The sequence below is a fragment of the Polypterus senegalus genome, chromosome 11 (genome assembly GCF_016835505.1).
Source record: "Polypterus senegalus isolate Bchr_013 chromosome 11, ASM1683550v1, whole genome shotgun sequence".
Taxonomy (NCBI): Eukaryota; Metazoa; Chordata; class Cladistia; order Polypteriformes; family Polypteridae; genus Polypterus; species Polypterus senegalus.
In genome coordinates this window covers 26,561,132-26,581,506 of record NC_053164.1, presented here as the reverse complement: position 1 = coordinate 26,581,506, position 20,375 = coordinate 26,561,132, and the positions used below count along the sequence as shown (strand labels likewise).

Sequence of the window (20,375 nt, the reverse complement as noted above, 5' to 3'; positions counted from 1 at the left end):
GGATTCAGATCTGGGAAGGCCACTGGAGAGCACTAATCCCATTGTCATGTTTTCGAAACAAGCTTGAGACAACTTTTGAATTTTGACATCTGGAAGTAGCCATACGAAAAGTAGTAAATTGTGGCCATGAAGGGATGTACATGGTTAGCAGCAACCATCAAATAGGCTGTGGGTTTCAAAGAATGATTGTTTGATATTAATAGGCACAATATGCATCAGGGAAACATTCCCCAAACCATTACACCACCACCTTCTTGGGCTGTTGACACAAGGCAAGTTGGGTGAATGGATTCATGATGTTGGCACCAAATTCTGTTTGCCTCACCATAAATTGAGATTCATCAGACTCGGCTACATTTTTCCAGTTTTGATGAGCCTGTGCCCACTGCAGCCTTGACTTTCTCTTTTTGGTTGAAAGGAGTTGAACCAGACATGGTCTTCAACTGTTGTATACCATCTTCTTCAAGATTAAACATATTTTGCATTTGGTTATGCTTTTCCTTTATTTTTTTCCTTAGGAGTAGATGTGAATAACATATGAGCTGCTACTTGCTATTTAGTGGGATGAAGCACATTGGCATAGATTCCTCCAGGTAGTACAGAGCATCGCAAATTACCAACACACGAATGATGAACAAGATGGAGGGTTTTCTTCTGGTGTTGTAGCCCATCCAATGCAAAGTTCGCAGTGCTGAGGATTCTGAGACACTTTCCTGCTCACCACAGTGGTACAGAGTGGTGTGATAAGAGAGGTCCATAGTGAAGCACAATTTTTAATAAATAGGCTCCAGGCGATAGCAGGTGCATGTGTGAATGTGCATGCGCCACTCCAAGGTTGATTGGGGTGCTTGGCTGATAGCACGTTCACATGCAAATGTGAGAGGGTCAATCAAGTGCTTCATTCATCCCTTTGAACAGGTGGAGGGCAGAAATTTGCATCCAATCAGGGCTATAAAGGGAGCCTACATGGCAAAATCAAGGACAAAAAAGAGAGACACACAAATGAAAAGAACAAAAAAGGAAGAAAAAACAGGGAGGTTAAATGAAAGAAAAACAGTCAGGATTCAGGAGGAGCCCATGTAATGGAATGAAAACAGGCAGTTAGGAAGACAGCCCCGATAGATGCACACCGCCGGTCCTGGAGGGGAAGGGTCACTCCTGTTGAGTTGATCTGGGAGTAGGGGGAACCAAGTGCTCTATGTGATTAAGGCCAATCACCTTAAGCGTGATGGAGCGATGCTTGTCATGGCACCCAACTGAAAGCTGAGGGACTGGCAATGGACACTGAAGCTGTATTATGGTTGAATATGCCTGTTATTGGCCAGGTCCTCTGACTACAGAGACCCCATCTGGGATAAGCAGAGTAAACATCAGTTTTTAGAAAGGAATCACTATTGCTTAGGATTGTTTTTACATAGAATTTTAACCTCATTTTAATTGGATTTATTTATTGAACATTTTAACCTCCACTTTGCACATCATTCTATGGGTTAATGGATAAGAACTGAACACTGCCCTTTGCACGTGGAGTGTTGGTTTTTTTGTAAAATAAAGCACTAAGCATCACCCCCATGCTGACTGTTTTTGTCCTCATTTGCCCAGCTCATCCTCAGGTGCATTATTGGTTCAAGTGGCTCCCAGAAGCAACTATGGAGTGTGGACCTAACTCAAACCATCATAAGTTGCTATATTAGTTGCCATAGCCTTTCTGTCAGCACAAACCAGTCTAGCCATTCTCACTCAGAGACTGAAGGTGGTGAGTTTTTGATTACAGATGGCAAATTTATTGCAAGTTCTTCAGCTAATCTAATGTGATTCCATTCTGTATTTTGCACAATGGTCCAGTCAAATATATATCTATACTAATAAAAGGCAAAGCCCTCAGTCACTCACTCACTCACTGACTCACTCATCACTAATTCTCTAACTTCCCGTGTAGGTAGAAGGCTGAAATTTGGTAGGCTTATTCCTTACAGCTTACTTACAAAAGTTGAGCAGGTTTCATTTCAAAATTCTACATGTAACAGTCATAACGGTCGACAACGTCCGCCATGTTGAACTTTCTTATTTATGGCCCCATCTTCATGAAATTTGGTAGGCGGCTTCCCTGCGCTAACCGAAACCAATGTACATACTTATTTCGGTGGCATGATGCCACTGTAAGCCGCTATATTGAACTTTCCAACAGTCTTTGTTACTTATGGGTCCATATTCAATAAATTTGGTACACGGGTTCCCAAAGCTAACTGAATCCTATTTACATACATATATACGTCCATAACCTGCAGCTCGGTCACCGTGTGAGGCGGCGTTGGGTCCCCCATCCTAACGCCTCCCATGTTGTTGGCTGCCTGCCTATATAAGACTGTCCATCGCTCCGGTCTCTACATTCCCTTCCTTGCTTTGCAACAGAATTCATGTCTCCCTTCTGATAACTACAGCCTTTTTATTTAATCTCCACTTTTTTATTGTTCGTTTATTACGATTATAGTTATTGTGTAGGTATTTTAGACTTACTTTACATTGCTCAGGTACCCATTTCCTTTATCATTCCAACCGTACCCCCCATGTCTATCGAGGTGATAACCATTGATCAAAGAACTGTCACTTACCGAGTGGTTTCCATGCCCAGAGATGGCACCTACCTTTTCCATTCTCTTTGTTACATATTGCACGGCCATATCAGGCTCACTCTTGATATCCGGAGGAACATTGTGTCTTATGTATTGAATGACTGGGACAGGTTCAAGGTGTGGACTGATGACAGTACAGGAGATAATTATACTACACAGGAGCACTATAAGAGTGAAATGCTTAAGCCCTTCACCTATGCATCTGCATGTGAGTTAATGGCTGCTGGTGAATTGATCGGTTGTCGCTTTCGAGTGTACTGAAATGGTCAAATATTTTACACCTTTCGACAACTGCCAATGCCTCTTAAACATCTTAGACTCACAGGTGACGATTTGAGTAGTGGACACTTTGATGTTTATGAATGTTTAAACTCTCAAAAGCTGGATGTGAAGTTATCGATGAAACCGGTTGTATGCTTACAACGCTTTACAGATGCCGAATGTCACTTCAACACAAGTCCTGCAAATACTGAATACTGAATACTGAAACAAATCATGACACTCAAACCGATTATGACAGCAGCAATCCAAGTTGTGAAATTTGAAACAAGATTACTGTTCACATGGCCAACTGTACGTTGCATGCTCAAGAGTAAGCTCAGCGCACAGCTTGGTCATATTACAAATGGAGGGCCGAACTGACAACGTGGTATACAAAGAGATCCTTAACAAATAATTACTGGCATATTTTCCCTCAGTTTTAAAAGGTTTAATTTTCTTGTCAATAAAAATTTTAATGCAGCGCGGGTATTTTGCTAGTAATTTTTTGGAGCAGTTTATATATGTATAAAAGCTTATCAAGAACCATGAATAACCAGAAATGAGTTTAGCACACAAAAAAATTGGGTGCCAAAGTATAATGTTTAATAGACTCTGTAGTGGAGTTCTTCAACTCTGTGGAACCACCTGTAATTATCATAAAACTTTATTTTAAAAAAAAATGAATTTCCTTTGTTCTTGCTACGTAATTGTCCATTTGTCCATTCATGGAACTTCATCCAGGGCTGTAGAGTCATAGGGAAGCTGGAACCTATACCAGCTAGCATTGGGAACAAGGAAGGATCAATCTATGGACAAGGTACCAGTCTATTGTGATGTGGATACACACACTGAGCCAAATTAGCAATGCCAGTTCACCAAAGCTGCAGGTGTTTGGACTGTGAAAAGAAATCCGAACACCCTGAAGGAACCTGCACAAATACAGAAAAAACTCCACACAGGATGCATGCATAATGTAAACCTTGGTCTCCTTATTGCAGGGCACTAGTACTTTTACATCATACCACACTGCTGTGTAATGGAACTAAAATATTTGTGAAGAATCTTGTGCCATACAGTATGTTATTGAAGCAATAATATTGTAAAGGCAGTATTATTTTCTGAAAGCCACTGTGCTTGCCAGTACAAAGCACTGCCATGCATGTGAATATAGGTATCTAACCTGCAAAAGCAGATGGACCAATCAGGTTTGCAGATTTGGTCAGCGGTGGGTTCAGCCTTTTAAAGAGCCAGTGAAAGTTTTAGTGGGGTGGGGCTACACAGAAAAGGGAGTTTGTCATGAAATGGTGACAGAGTTCGGGTGGGAAGTACATGGCACAGAAAACTGAGGAAGGTGATTAAACAAGCAGTGTGAAAATTGCTTGAACAAGCATGTTGGATCCCCAACACTGGAGTGAAAACAGGTGGGGCAACACCAATCAGTACATCTCCTTCAACCTGTAACACTTGGGTTTACATATTGTTCTCTTTAATTAGTTTTGTTTTTGATCATTTCAATTTAAAATAAACAGTTTAGGAAGACTTAAAAATGGCTAATGAAAATATCACAATTCTTACTCTATAATTGTTCTCTTAGTTAGGAATTCTGGTGTTAATTCTTTGCTTCCTTGACCATGATTTCTGGTTTGGCCCTATTTAAGAATGGTCACCTACTCTAATGACCCTGTAATGATCGAAAACAAAATTCTTTTTGTGTAAACCATCAGACATTTTTTTTAATTATTATTCTGATTGACGTAGATCAAGAGAAATGTTCAGAAATAAAGAGTAAAATAAAGGGATACTTAAGGGCATTATGACTGTACATCAGGGGTCCTCAATCACAGTCCTGGAGGGCCACAGTGGCTGCAGGTTTTTTATTCTAACCTGGTTGCTTAATTAGAAAGCAATTCTTACCAGTAATTTAATTTCATGGCCTGTTAGTGTTTTAACTCTGCTATGTCATTTAATTTTCATATCCTAGATTTTCTTCCCCTTTCTAAGGATAACTTCCAAATGATTTGAATGTTAAAATGGATGAGTAATTCTAAGTCCTTCACTTTTTTCTCTTCACTTTCCTTCCAAATATTTAATTAAACTCAATAGTGCATGATAAATACACACAGGTGTAAATGGTAACAAGCTAAATAGAGAAATGCTGGTCTCTTCTGTCATTTGCGTGTTATTGCTAATTAAGAGCAACTTAAAAACAAGAATACAGCGGTTTAAGACTAAAATAAGCAACAATGGTTCAAAATCGTAACGAGCCAGACTCCTAAAGTGAAGCAGAAGTGTTACTTGAGCAATAAGTGTTTCTTATTAAGCAATTGGGTTGGGGCAAAAACCTGCGGCCCTCCAGGACTGTGACTGACGACCCCTGCTGTACATCCTTCCATCCATCCATTATCCAACCTGCTATATCCTAACTACAGGGTCATGGGGGTCAGCTGGAGCCAATCCCAGCCAACACAGGGCACAAGGCAGGAAACAAACCCCGGGCAGGGCGCTAGCCCACTGCAGGACACACACTAGGGACAATTTAGAATCACCAATGCACCTAACCTGCATGGCTTTGGGAGGAAACCGGAGGAAACCCACGCAGGCACTCCATGCAGGGAGGACCCAGGAAGCGAACACGGGTCTCCTTACTGTGAGGCAGCAGCACTACCCACTGCGTCACCGTGCCGCCCTGCTGTACATCCTCATTCAGCAAAATCCTTCAGGGTAAAATGTAAAGTCAAACTCTGAATGCAAGAAAAGTCAAAACCAGAATCAATGCATAATAAATTATTTGTTTGAGCGTTGGTCTCTCACAAAATCTTTGAAAGTGAAATATGTGCTGCCATCTTTAGTAATATAGTTGACATGATGTCACTGGTTACATGACACAGATATTGTATGCCTTTAGTGACCACATTGCATCACAGCAAGCAAAAGCTCTAAAATAGCAGTGCCCATAAAATGCACACACACATTCTAATAAAATGTCTACACTAAGAGGAAAACAAATGCTTTACAAAGAATGACAATTACATAACGCTAAAAATATGAAGAAACAAAAGTAATGATTAATTGCACATGGGAACAGAACTGAAAGTAATAATAAAAATTGCAAACACTTTTCTGTCAAATGCTTGCTTCTCTCAGTAATCTAGTTTTACCATTTATATTCCTATCTCTGCAACCCTGGAAATACTGTACGATAAATTAAAGTCCTAGTGAAACTTTCCTTTGGTTATAAAGAAATCTAACATATTTGGTCTTATACAGTAGCTGCAGAAAGAGTGAGTAGCTTTGAATTATTAATTGTCCGGGACAGGGCAGACTTAACAGTTAGACAAGAGTAGGAAAGGGCATTGGACCTCAGAATAACTCAGGGCATCATGATAAAATGCATTTTTTTATATTTCAAACAGATTCAATTTATGGTTATAGCTGTTATTTTCAATGGCCATCAATCAATGTGGGGCTCCCTGTTTCAGTCCAGACTACTATTCCATGAGAGAAAAAAAAAATACAGTCATCCACTTCTGATGTTAATAATGAAAGTGAAGAAAAGCAGAACCACACCATATCACCCACACGCAAATGGGCAATGTGAAAGGTTTAATAAAACTTTACACAATTTGTTAGAGAGAACCCAATAATTAAGAGACACGGTTCACATTTGAAGATGCACCTCCCGGGATGCATGGGGGCATGCACATGTGGTACAGTAGTAATTTCTGCATAGAGAAATATTTGTTTATAATAACTAAGAGTCAGTAGTGTCCTGAATTAATAAGAAGTGTGCGTTAATGACCAGGGGTGGTTCATTTGAGTTTTACTTGTATTGTATGTTTGTTATAGGTTAACATGCAAAGTTGTTTAAAGTGTAATGTTTATATGTTGGGAACATGCCTTAGTGTTATTTACATGCAGCAATATTATTTAATAATAGTTTATGGTATTACATTAATGTACTTTACTATAAGTTTGTTGATACTTTTTACTGATAAACTTTATTGATTTGGAGCAATGCTCACAATATTGAAGCTTTTATTAAGTTTTAGAATTCAAAAAATTTTTATAGCAACAATTTTTTAGAGTTAATGTTTGAGATTAACATATACAGTAGTGTGAAAAACTATTTGCCCCCTTCCTGATTTCTTATTCTTTTGCATGTTTGTCACACAAAATGTTTATGATCATCAAACACATTTAACCATTAGTCAATGCAGTTTTTAAATGATGGTTTTTATTATCCATCCATCCATTTCCTAACCCGCTGAATCCGAATACAGGGTCACGGGGGTCTGCTGGAGCCAATCCCAGCCAACACAGGGCACAAGGCAGGAACCAATCCTGGGCAGGGTGCCAACCCACCGCAGGACACACACAAACACACCCACACACACACACACACCAAGCACACACTAGGGCTAATTTAGAATCGGCAATCCACCTAACCTGCATGTCTTTGGATTGTGGGAGGAAACCGGAGCGCCCGGAGGAAACCCACGCAGACACGGGAGAACATGCAAACTCCACGCAGGGAGGACCCGGGAAGCGAACCCGGGTCTCCTAACTGGGAGGCAGCAGCGCTACCACTGCACCACCGTGCTGCCCGGTTTTTATTATTTAGGGAGAAAACAAATCCAAACCTACATGGCCCTGTGTGAAAAAGTAATTGCCCCCTTGTTAAAAAATAACCTAACTGTGGTGTATCACACCTGAGTTCAACTTCCGTAGCCACCCCCAGGCCTGATTACTGCCACACCTGTTTCAATCAAGAAATCACTTAAATAGGAGCTGCCTGACACAGAGAAGTAGACCAAAAGCACCTCAAAAGCTAGACATCATGCCAAGATCCAAAGAAATTCAGGAACAAATGAGAACAGAAGTAATTGAGATCTATCAGTCTGGTAAAGGTTATAAAGCCATTTCTAAAGCTTTGGGACTTCAGTGAACCACAGTGAGAGCCATTATCCACAAATGGCAAAAACATGGAACAGTGGTGAACCTTCCCAGGAGTGGCTGGCCGACCAAAATTACCCCAAGAGCGCAGAGATGACTCATCCAAGAGGTCACAAAAGACCCCAGGACAACGTCTAAAGAACTGCAGGCCTCACTTGCCTCAGTTAAGGTCAGTGTTCACGACTCCACCATAAGAAAGAGACTGGGCAAAAACGGCCTGCATGGCAGACTTCCAAGACGCAAACCACTGTTAAGCAAAAAGAACATTAGGGCTCGTCTCAATTTTGCTAAGAAACATCTCAATGATTGCCAAGACTTTTGGGAAAATACCTTGTGGACTGAGGAGACAAAAATTGAACTTTTTGGAAGGCAAATGTCCCGTTACATCTGGCGTAAAAGGAACACAGCATTTCAGAAAAAGAACATCATACCAACAGTAAAATATGATGGTGGTAGTGTGATGGTCTGGGGTTGTTTTGCTGCTTCAGGACCTGGAAGGCTTGCTGTGATAGATGGAACCATGAATTCTACTGTCTACCAAAAAATCCTGAAGGAGAATGTCCGGCCATCTGTTCGTCAACTCTGCTGAAGCTGAAGCGATCTTGGGTGCTGCAACAGGACCATGAAACACACCAGCAAATCCACCTCTGAGTGGCTGAAGAAAAACAAAATGAAGACTTTGGAGTGGACTAGTCAAAGTCCTGACCTGAATCCAATTGAGATGCTATGGCATTACCTTAAAAAGGCGGTTCATCTCAAATAAAGCTGAATTACAACAATTCTGCAAAGATTAGTGGGTCAATATTCCTCCAGAGCGCTGTAAAAGACTCATTGCAAGTTATCGCAAACGCTTGATTGCAGTTATTGCTGCTAAGGGTGGCCCAACCAGTTATTAGGTTCAGGGGGCAATTACTTTTTCACACAGGTCCATGTAGGTTTGGATTTTTTCTCCCTAAATAATAAAAACCATCATTTAAAAACTGCATTTTGTGTTTACTTGTGTTATATTTGACTAATGGTTAAATGTGTTTGATGATCAGAAACATTTTGTGTGACAAACTTGCAAAAGAATAAGAAATCAGAAAGGGGGCAAATAGTTTTTCACACCACTGCATGCTAGTTTGCCCGTGTTCATAGGCACACCTAGATATTATACAGGTACTCCTCACTCCTCACGGCCTATTTGCTTAACGACCACTCGCACTTACGACCAATCCAGTTTCGACCTGCAATTCGGGGAATCCCCTTTCTCAGCTTGAGTGTCGGTCAGTGGCGAATGGTGACATGCACACTGAGCGTACTATAGGCTTGCTATGCGCTTTTTCAGTCAGTTTCATTCTTACAAGCAGTCACTGTGTAACCTCATTTTTTTTACATAGTTGTAACCCTAAAATAGTACAGATGTCGACGAAAACAAAAAGTATGGCATCATCTGGAGAAATTGTTAAGAAACAAAGGAAAGCTATCAACCTTGAAATGAAAATAAAAATCATACAAGACTACAAAGCGGGTAAAATGGTTAAAGAAATAGCATGTGACTTGAAATTGGCACATTCGACAATTTCAACGATTTTAAAGGATAAAGTTAGAGTGAAAGAGGCGATGAAATCATAGACAGGATTTAAAGCCATAATAACTAGGCAGCGAAAAGGTCTTATTAATGAGATGGAGAAATTATTGGCAATATGGTTTGACAGCCAGATACAAAATAATATGCCGATAAGCCTTTTAATAATTCAAGCTAAGGCGCGCAGTATCTTTGAGACTTCGAAGGCACATGAAGGTGAAAAATCGACAGAATTATTTACAGCAAGCCATGGATGGTTTCAACGGTTTAGGCAGAGATTCAACCTGCATAATTGGAGAACCAGCGGTGAGGCGGCAAGCACGGATATAGAAGCAGCAGAAACATTTGTTGACGAATTGGATGGAATGATTAAAAAAGGCAGCTACTGCCTGGAACAGATATTCAATGTGGATGAAACCGGGCTTTGGTGGAAAAAAAGGCCTGAATGGTCCTATATGCACAAAGAAGCTAAGGCAATGCCCGGTTTCAAGGCTTTTAAAGACAGGATCACGTTGTTGTTGGGAGGGAATGCTGGGATCAAGTTAATGCCTTTCCTGGTCTATCGCTCCGAAAACCCACATGCATTAAAGAACGTTAGTAAAAACAGTCTGCCTGTTTACTATCGTGCAAATAAAAAGGCATGGATGATGCAACCTTTATTTTAAGATTGGTTTTTGAACTGCTTCATACCCTCAGTCCAGCATTATTGTTTGGAAATGGGAGTTCCTTTTAAAATTATTCTCCTGCTTGATAATGCTCCAGGCCACCCCCAGCATCTTGATGATCTACACCCAACGTAAAGGTAGTGTATCTTCCTAAAAACACAACTGCTGTCCTACAGCCAATGGATCAGGGCACTATAGCTACGTTCAAAGCTTTTTATTTGCGCACGACTTTTTCCAAAGCTGTAGCAGCAACAGAAAATCATGTAGTAAACCTTTGTGATTTTTGGAAATCGTACAGTAGTTTAGATTGCATTGAAAACATTAAATCAGCTTGGGACGAAGTGACAGATAAGTATATGCAAGACATATGGAAACAATGCATAAAAAGTTTCGATCCTATATTCTCGGTGCAAGCTCGTCGCTATCGACCAATTCGCTTAACGACGTAGTCGTACGAACGGAACTCGGCCGTAAAGTGAGGAGTACCTGTACTGCACACTGCATGGGTCGTTATTAACAATTTGTCGCAATTTCAAAAATAGTTTGTCTACACTAATAAGAGTGGAAAAGTGTGATCAATGAAATTTATGAGAGACCCGTTCCTATTTTTGCCTTTGGCCATCAAATCATTAATTCCACCTCTGCTCAGAACTATCTGGCTTTTGTGAGGAGGCTGAGCAAAGTCTTATATATTCAAATTTCAATTTTGACTTTTTGTTCAAATTAATTTCATGCTTAAAATACAATGTCTTTAAAACATATTCATTCTCTTGGTGGTTTTTACACAACACTGAATTCACATTAGATATAATTTGACATTTGTGACAGAGATCTGCTGAAAAAGATTCCTTAATATAAAAATGAAAACAGATTTCTGAAAAGTGGTCAAAATGAATTAGTACTCAAGGAATGCAATTTGTCTAATTGAACTTCAAAAAACAATTTTTTAGACAAATCTTCACTCTGACTATTTTATTTTGTTCCACTTTTCTATAATATTCTAAATGTAAACATTTACTGAGCATTAAAATCAAACAGCATTATTTTGAAATCTTTTCTTTAGTGTAGTACCAGAAGTGTTCCATTTGATTTAACCTCATCACAATACATGACAACATAATGAATGCAGATGACATTATGTTTTAAAAGAAAAGATAAAATAGCATTAGTAGCAACCCAGTGGTCTTTGGGTAAATACAAGTCAGGACAATGACATAGGTTACATGAAACAAACTATGTTTTTTTATTCAAATTAAAAATGTAGAAAGAAAGAGAATGGAAAGGCCCTTTATAAAAATAGATAAATAAAAAGATCATGTAAAATAAGGATAAATACGGAGGTTTTTTAATTAACCCCAAGGGAAAATCCGCAATCACATTAATTAGACAGTACCCAAGATGATCCTCTATGTACTTTTTAAGCTATCTGACAAATATAATCACTCAGGTTATTTAGAATATTTTAGTTAGCTTGGTTAATTTATTCACTTCATTCATAAATGTTTAAATTTTAATGCCTTTTTCTTCCTAACGTTCATGGGCACTGAGTTTGTATGCTTGAGGAACATGTAGAAGTGAGCTGGCATTTGGGTTGAGGTCGATCTTTTCAGGATCCTCTGACAATGAAAAAGAGAAATTCTGTAGGAGGGTCACAAAAAACAAGAAGAGCTCCATGCAGGCCAGACCCTCACCAACACAAATTCTTTTTCCTATAAAACAATGAAGACACTTAAATTAGATGCATATCACCACTATAGGTTCTAAATGGCAGGACAGTGAATCTTGCAAGTTTCCAATAGTATACAAAGTTCACATCTTGCAGAATAGAATGTGGTGTTTAGGGAAACAAAGCATTAATAAAATTTACAGTTTACTTTATCTGAGCGACTTACGCATTCTGTAAAGCACTTTTTCATAAAAAGTCAAAATGACTGACTACATACTGTGTTAATCCACATTTTCTATGCTAAATACCACATATCTCTTAACACTTTGAGTCTAATACATGGCCTTGGAGAGACAGAGTCTATACAATTAGCAACAGGCACTGTCAGTGTGAAGTTTACATGTTCCAACTTTGTCTGTGTGGATTTTGTTAGTGTACTGTACTCCGGGTTCTTTTCAAATGGTAAAAACATTCATGTTAGGTTACTTGGCAATGGCACCTCCCAGGGTTGTACAAGGTGGCTGCGGCCACCATACAAAAATACTGTTCACCTCAGTGCGCACACTTTAAAAAGTATAATTAGCTGCCTGACGTGAAACTTTTTAGGCAGTGGCCATGGTATTACCAGTTACATTTCAAAATTACACATTTCCTTTGACCTCGCACTTTGTCATTTCAGAGTGCTGTGATTAATGCTGCTGGCAACACTGGACAGTTCTGCTCTGGGGACAGCTGTAATGAAGTGATTCTGTTTGAATGGTGTCTGCTTACACTACCAACTACAGCTACAGGAGAGATACAGAGAAACAGTGAGTAATGTAAAAGTAATATAGTGTTCACTAGACTAGTTATATTATATTTAACTAGTGTTAACTATAACTAGATAATCTTAGCTAGTTAGTGTAACAAGCTACATTTACTTACATTACATAACGTATATACTGCCTGTACGCATCATGTAAAGTAGCTGCATTTAATGTTAATTGTATATTCAAAGTTAAATAAATTGCAAAAACGCACAGTAACAGAGGAATAAAGTTTTATTGTTCCCTTTTACATGGACCGTAGACTGTATGTTTGAGTGAGTATGAGAATGGGTGACTTCTTGACTAACAGGGAAAAAATGCCTGAAGTGAAAGCAAATTACTGCTGGTATTCTATTTATTTTATGGTGAAACATTAATCAGTTCATCACAATTCAGGGAAAGTCAATCAAAGGACCCCCTTGAAGATTCCCAAACAGGTGCCAGTATTGGAAGAGGTGGAGTACAGTACAGGAGAATACCGGCCGACTTCAACCACTGCAGAGAGATGTGCTGAGAACATAAATATGTGTATGTAGAGGTAGGATTGTATGCTAGTACAACTCTCAATTTTACAGGGATCGATCTATTGTTACTGAGAAGAAAGTCATACAGACAGAGTGAAAACAAGGGTCTATTTATGGATTCCTTTACAACAACAACATTTATTTTATATAGCACATTTTCATACAAAAAGTAGCTCAAAGTGCTTTACATAATGAAGAAAAAAAAAATAAGAAATTAACATAAGACAACATTTGTTAACATAGAAAAGGAGTAAGGTCCGATGGCCAAGGTGGGCAGAAAAAACAACAACAACAAAAAAACTCCAGACGACTGGAGAAAAAAATTAAATCTGCAGGGGTTCCAGGCCACGGGACTACCCAGTCCCCTCTGGTTTTAACTTAAAAACCAACAATATCATTATGACATTTTCTTTAAAATTATTCTGCATTTTGGGATTGAGGCTACCTGCAGATACAGAATATAATGACAACTATCAAGTGATTTTTATCTGTTATTTTCTTATTGATTGATACAGAGAACATAATTGAGTGTATATTGAAGTGTGGTTGAATATTACACTTCAGTTATGCTTTTGTAAATATCCGATATGTTTTTACTGTGATTAGTTTACTGTGGAATAAATTGAAAATGATAAGTAAAAATGTTTAATTAGCAATTGGCTACTACAGATAATTCCTTCAAATTGGAATTAGGCAAATTTGTGCCTAATAAGGCTATTCATTTTCCAATTTCTTCTCTGTTTAATATAAGATTACTGTTATGAAATCCTACTATTGTATTAATAACTGCTTCACCTTGTAATTTGCCCATGCTGTGGACTTTAATTATGCCAACCCATGAAATTCTATGGCATCCTCTGGCCACTCCTTCTGGAGCCACCCCTGAAGATGAGTGAGTTTGGGTGTGTGAGTATGCCTTGTAATTGATTGCTGTTTCATTCAGAAAAGTTACAACTATATAAGATCAGACAAATGAGCTGATCAGAGACAAAGAAGTTGAGGAGGGTGGGAAGTCAAACTGAGAATGCTTGGAGTCCCCCTGAAGCTTCATGTGCCACCAATGTAAAAACAGAGCCATCTGGAGGAATAATTATAGCATTGCCAGGTAGTATGTTGTGGATTACCACACTTTGTCTGCGTTCTGATATGGCTGTAGCTATTTGAATAATGCTTATAAAGATTCAAATTTGTTATGCCTGTTTTCATGCCTGTACCAATTTCTCTGTTCTACTACTGGGTCAGTTCCTTTGTAACTACTGACAGTAAGGTGGTTGACCTTAGTTCTAGGTGCAAATGCATTCCAACAGTAAATTGCATATCCAGAAAGGTTGATAGGTGTATGAATAGGTAAACTAAAGTTTGACAGATAGTAAAACATTGCACATTAACATGAGTCCACATTAAAGAAGAGATATCTCTAAAAATCTTTCCAGGATAAAATATCTTACTGGAAAATCTTTTTAGTAGTAGGGTGTTGTACTGTGTTAACCAATATGAATGAAAGGAGAAGTCAAGCAAAATTACATATTTTATTAGATAACTAAAATGATTACAATATGCAAGCTTTTGAGGCAGCTCAAGCCCCTTCTGCCTGAAGAAATGGTCTGACCTGCTTCAAAAGCTTGCATATTGTAATCTTTTGAATTAGCAAATAAACTGTCATTTTGCTTGACTTCTTATTGGAAAATCTCTTAATATTCACCTGTGGATAGTGCAGATAAAAGAAATTTCGATAAACATATGAAATATAACAAAGTCTAAGTAAAGTCTGCTTTGAATTTCATGTTCAAATTATTGTTATGTGAAGATGGTATCCACATGTCTTTGAGATGTGGGATGAAAATGGGGCACATAAAGAAAAATCTTATGCAGAGCAAGAGCACACACAGATAATAACGTATGGGGGATTCTAAACCTGGATTTTGGCTTTATGATGCATTAGTGCTGTGCTCTTTGCCATAATGCATCAGCAAAAAATAATTAAAAATATTAGTAGAACAGTGGCATGGTGGTGCAGTGGTAGCACTGCTGCCCTCAGTTAGGAGACCCGGGTTCGCTTCCTGGGTCCTCCCTGCGTGGAGTTTGCATGTTCTCCCCGTGTCTGCATGGGTTTCCTCCAGGTGCACGCAGGTTAGGTGCTTTGCCGATCCTAAATTGTCCCTAGTGTGTGCTTGGTGTGTGTGTGTGTGCTCCCTGCGGTGGGCTGGCCCCCTGCCCGGGGTTTGTTTCCTGCCTTATGCCCTGTGTTGGCTGGGATTGGCTCCAGCAGACCCCCGTGACTCTATAGTTAGGATAAAGCGGGTTGGATAATGGATGGATGGATAGATAGTAGAACAGAGAAATTGGTACAGGAATGAAAGCAAGGGGGCAGCACGGTGGCACAGTGGTAGTGCTGCTGCCTCACAGTTAGGAGACCTGGGTTCGCTTCCCGGGTCCTCCCTGCGTGGAGTTTGCATGTTCTCCCCGTGTCTGCGTGGGTTTCCTCCGGGCGCTCCGGTTTCCTCCCACAATCCAAAGACATGCAGGTTAGGTGGATTGCCAATTCTAAATTAGCCCTAGTGTGTGCTGTGTGTTTGTGTGTGTCCTGCAGTGGGTTGGTCCCTGCCTTGTTGGCTGGGATTGGCTCCAGCAGACCCCCGTGACCCTGTGTTCGGATTCAGCGGGTTGGAAAATGGATGGATGAAAGCAAGGGTTTTCAAAGTACATAATTGAGCATCATTTACCTGCTGAGAAAGGCATAAAGGCTGGGTTTACTTTAAACTGATCATTCTCATCTAAGAAATGTCTTGGATTAAAGGTGTAAGGAGATTCCCAGTGTGTCTTATCAAACAGCACTGAATGGAGCACAGGGAACACCACTGTCTTCTGTAGCCAAAATATAAAATGAAAAAAAAAAAACACAGGTTATTTTGGTTGAAGCTACACTGACAAATACACATGAGTACCGTAAGTAAATAAATAAGGCAAAAAATATACATAAGTATGAAGAAATAATTAGCTTTCACTGGGGATGTGACGTTCAATTTAAAAAAAAATATTAATTAAATGAAACAAATAAAAAAAATTAAATGTAAACAAAATAAAACTAATACCATAACAATATCAATTTATGACTATGGTTTTGGATCATATTTCTCTATGTTATCTGCCTAAGAAAAACATATTGGCTTAGCATTAGCAAATTAGCAAACATTTTGTTTTATTTACTATTTCTTTAAATATTGTACCAGCTGATAGAAGGCTCTTCACAGGTTGCCCGGGGAAGCAGCTGCAAATCAGCTCATCACAGAGTAGACAGGGCAAAAGTTGTCCAAGTGTGTGTGTGTTTCACCTGTAATGGACTGGTGCTCTGCCCAGTGTTGTTTCTGCCTTACACACTATGATTGCTAGGATTGACTCCTGCAGCCCTGGGACCTTGCCCTGGATAAGTAGGTTAGGAAGATGGATAGATTATTATTACCATTATTATTATAGGGAAAGAAATATGAATAATATAATCTTTTTCCTAACATTTGTTCCGAATTGAACCAGAGTCAATGGTTTTCAGCACATTACTTTCCACTTGTTCCGAGCCAGGGCATCTTCAAGGACTTCATTTATTTCATGCATATCATCCCTCAACTGACTGAGCCAGCATTTCTTTTGGTGCCCCCGTAGCCACTTTCACTGTTGGCTGCACTGAGGTGCAGGGCTGTCTTTCCCACCAACTGGTCGTCACTGAGGATCAGGTGGGCCTACCATCAGGGCATGCTATTCTATTTGTATAGAGTAATAGATGGACTATAGTCAGTCATTATCCAACCCGCTATATCCTTATACAGGGTCACAGGTCTGCTGGAGCCAATCCCAGCCAACACAGGGCAAAAGGCAGGAACAAATCCCCGGGAAGGGTGCCAGCCCACTGCAGTAGATGGACTATAAGTTTACAAATAAGGAAATAAAAAATCAAATGAGCTTTAGGATACATGACTTGATGGGATTAACCTGTTGAACCCAACATAGAAAGGACATTGTTTATAAACAATTCAAAACATTATTCAAATAGACCCAGGCTACCTCCAACATGGGTGAACATTTGGAGAATGCACTTTAATGTAGAAACCTGCCAAGTTCTACATATAGGGAAAGGAACATTAATTAAATATTATTAGAGATAGTTTTTTCAAGATTAGAGATTTTTTTATAGTAAGCCACTTGTGAAAATGATTTAGGAGTTTATGTTGGTTCAGCATTCTCATTATCTCATCAATATCATCATCCTCATCATTACCCCTTATCAAGCGGGGTCATTTTTGCTAAATCGCTTGTAATTTGACCTCTCCAAATTAGAATCATTGCTGTTATTGAACTATCTGGAGTATAAACACATGTTTGGTCTCTTTGTAAAGGTAACATTGTCTAGTGTTACCCTTAGTAGTCAGAATCACTGTAGGTGTGACTGATCAAAAGTTATGCACATTAGAACTCACAAAAAAAAAAGATTTTTTTTGTGAAAATAAAGGCCTCTATAGCTGCAGTAGGTAGGTGGGGACAGAAACACACACTATGTACCAACAGAATAACTTGTTGACTACTCACATTTCAAATTTGAAAAGAATACCTGTAAAAATGACATTTTTACACCAGTTTTATGTGGGCATGTCCAGGTGCTTTTTAGAGGGACCTATGGTTTATCCATTATCCACATTTTGGAACGTATGGAAAAAGTGCAATAACTTTTGAATGTTTCAACCCACATATATCAATGAGGGCTCTACTGAAAGGTTACACCTAAAGGAATCTATATCTACACACAGTGTCACTCTATTAGTTATGGAAATTCACATTCCATGAAAAAAACAATAAAAAATACACATTTCAATATAAAAATATTTTTTTTTTTAATAAAATGCACACAAACTATATACATTTTTTACAAACTGTTACAACACAGCTCAGCGTTTTTCCATGTGCCACTGATTGTAGCAATCCCTAGCAGGCAGAAAGCACAAGGGCGTGTCACATGTCGCTCTCTGCCTCAGACTTGTCCTGGTCCGATTCATCACTGTCACGCCGCGTACATGCCTCTACTACTTCATCGAGAGTGTATTTACGTTTATCTGTACGTTTATCCATATTTAAAATGCGAAAAAACTTGGCGAAATCACAATAAACAACCACGCACAAAGTCTGCAGACTGGCACAAATGCCAGCTTCGCACAGCTCCCTTCGGTTTTGTTTACAAGATGGCATGGCAAGTTACATATCGGCGTGCTCAGCTGCTCATTGGCTGTAAGTTTGGAGTGTCACTCACAGCGTCCAATCAAACTTGTAGATTCTACCAGGGTTTGGAATTGTTCGTCATCGTTCAACTGTCTGTGGCACCCGTTGGCTATACGAGGCTCCAGTCACCCCCCCAGACCCCTCGTAATTGGCCAACTTAGGTGTCAATCAGAAGCTAACACTTCCGTGTAACATGCTTTAGCATGGTTATTGCCGACAGAAACAACTTACGTCTGATATGACCAATAGAAATGAAAAAAAATTTCGGAGCTAGTCTCAAGTTAAGAAACGTTTTCTGGAGTTTTTGTCCCTTTGAGGATCTATCGTGTGTTTTGGACCTAATTGTTTTACTGGATTATATTCCCTGGAGCCTTACGGACAGAATGAGACCAATATTGCTCGGAAATATTGATTTTTGACTTGTAGAGAGCCTTCAAAGGTAGGAAAAGTCAACTTTTAAAAGTATTTTTATTTATTTACCTCTCTGTAAAAAAGGATTTAGTGTCAGTGCTGTGGTTGTTGTGTGTCAAAATGGTTTATATCATCGGAAAGACGAGACTCTGAGGTTTCATTTGGTGTGTAGTATGTCGAGGTGCATGACAGAGGGGCATGCACACATGGCTGTGACATGGCTGTGACGTCGTCCAAGTGTAGTTATGTACCGGGACCGGTACGGGTGAACGTTACACTACTAACACCAAATCTGAAGTATTGTGTGCAGTTCTGGTCACAACGGTACAAGAACGACATAACAGCACTTGAAGCTGTGCAATGAGAGCCTCCAAGTTCAGAGGTCTTAAGGACATGTCCTACTCTGATATACTCAAAAAGAGCAACCAATTTAGTCTCAGGAAGAAGAGTTTGCATTGGAATCTAATCCAGGCAGTGAGAACATAGATCAAGCAACAGTCCTTCAGCTTAATGGTGAATCAAATACTCGAGGACATCAGTGGAGATTAAGGGAAAGCAGATCTTGGGAAAAGAGTTGTGGGACTTTGGAATAAAGTACCAAAATATGTGGTTTAAGTAGAAACCTTGACCTATCTGGACGAGATTTTGGGCCCACTTATCCATTAGCTAAATAAATTGGTCTGATGGACTGAATGGTCTCCACTCGATTGTCAAATTTCCGATGTTTCTTATCTAAGCAATGAGCTGAGGCAATTAAAAAGGTAAAGCAAGTATTAGGTTATATTATAAAAGCCTTTGAATATAAATCAAGTTATTCTTAGATTTTATGATGTGTCAGATCCCACGTAGAGCACTGTGTGCAATTCTGCTCACCACATTTTAAAATTGAAGCAACACCTGAAGATGAGCGGAGAAATATAATAAAGTGCATCCCAGGACTAAAGGTTATGTTCTAGTCTGACAGGCTGTGGGAACTAAACTTATTTAGTGTTCAGGTTTTCAAATTTCTCATATGGTATAAATAAAGTAGAACCTGCAATATGCAGTGTATAATTAAGGTGCCTTTTTTTTTTTTAAGGGCCCCAACAAGTCTAATCCATATTTTCAAAATTTGTATATGTTTTTATAGTAACCTGTGTGATGTAGAAATTATACTTACATTTTCTAAATAAGGTACAGAAAAATGCTTAAGGCCATACCGCTGGGATATTGTATCCTCTGAAGCTGATATCTTGTGTGGTTGCATGTGGTAAACTCAAGGGGAGGAGATCAATAAACCTCTGGATTTCATGTATCATGGCTTCTGTGAAAGGCATATTTTTACGATCTTCGACAAAAGGAGGGCGTTCCCTGCCGATTACAGAGTCAATCTCCTGATGAATCTTTTCTAACAATGTGACAAAAAAAGAGAGAAAAAAGAACAATCAAGTAAAAATACAGAAGTGCATCAGCCAATTGCAAGTGTCCATGACAATGACAACCCACTTAAGAAAAATAGAAACGTGTCTACGCATGGGGTGAGGTTACAATGTAGGTGCCTGAGGGAGCACTTTGATCAGTACAGCATTTTTATACAAGAGTATTTCTGTTAACATTACTAGAGGGCTTTGCCCCCTGATTGCTTTGC

At 39.2% G+C, this 20,375-nt stretch overlaps 1 protein-coding gene across 1 annotated transcript in view; it reads right to left on the bottom strand.

The window, feature by feature from the left end:
- Positions 1-11,294: 11,294 nt before the first annotated feature.
- The window catches only part of LOC120538758 (cytochrome P450 2B4-like), a 53,042-nt gene continuing 43,961 nt past the window's right edge, over positions 11,295-20,375 (bottom strand). Inside the window, exons 7-9 of the mRNA XM_039768212.1 lie at positions 19,948-20,135; positions 15,799-15,940; positions 11,295-11,788 (exon numbers count right to left, since the gene is read on the bottom strand). Coding sequence (XP_039624146.1) covers positions 11,607-11,788; positions 15,799-15,940; positions 19,948-20,135 — 512 coding nt within the window. The 3' untranslated portion in view covers positions 11,295-11,606. The remainder of the gene's footprint in view (positions 11,789-15,798; positions 15,941-19,947; positions 20,136-20,375) is intronic.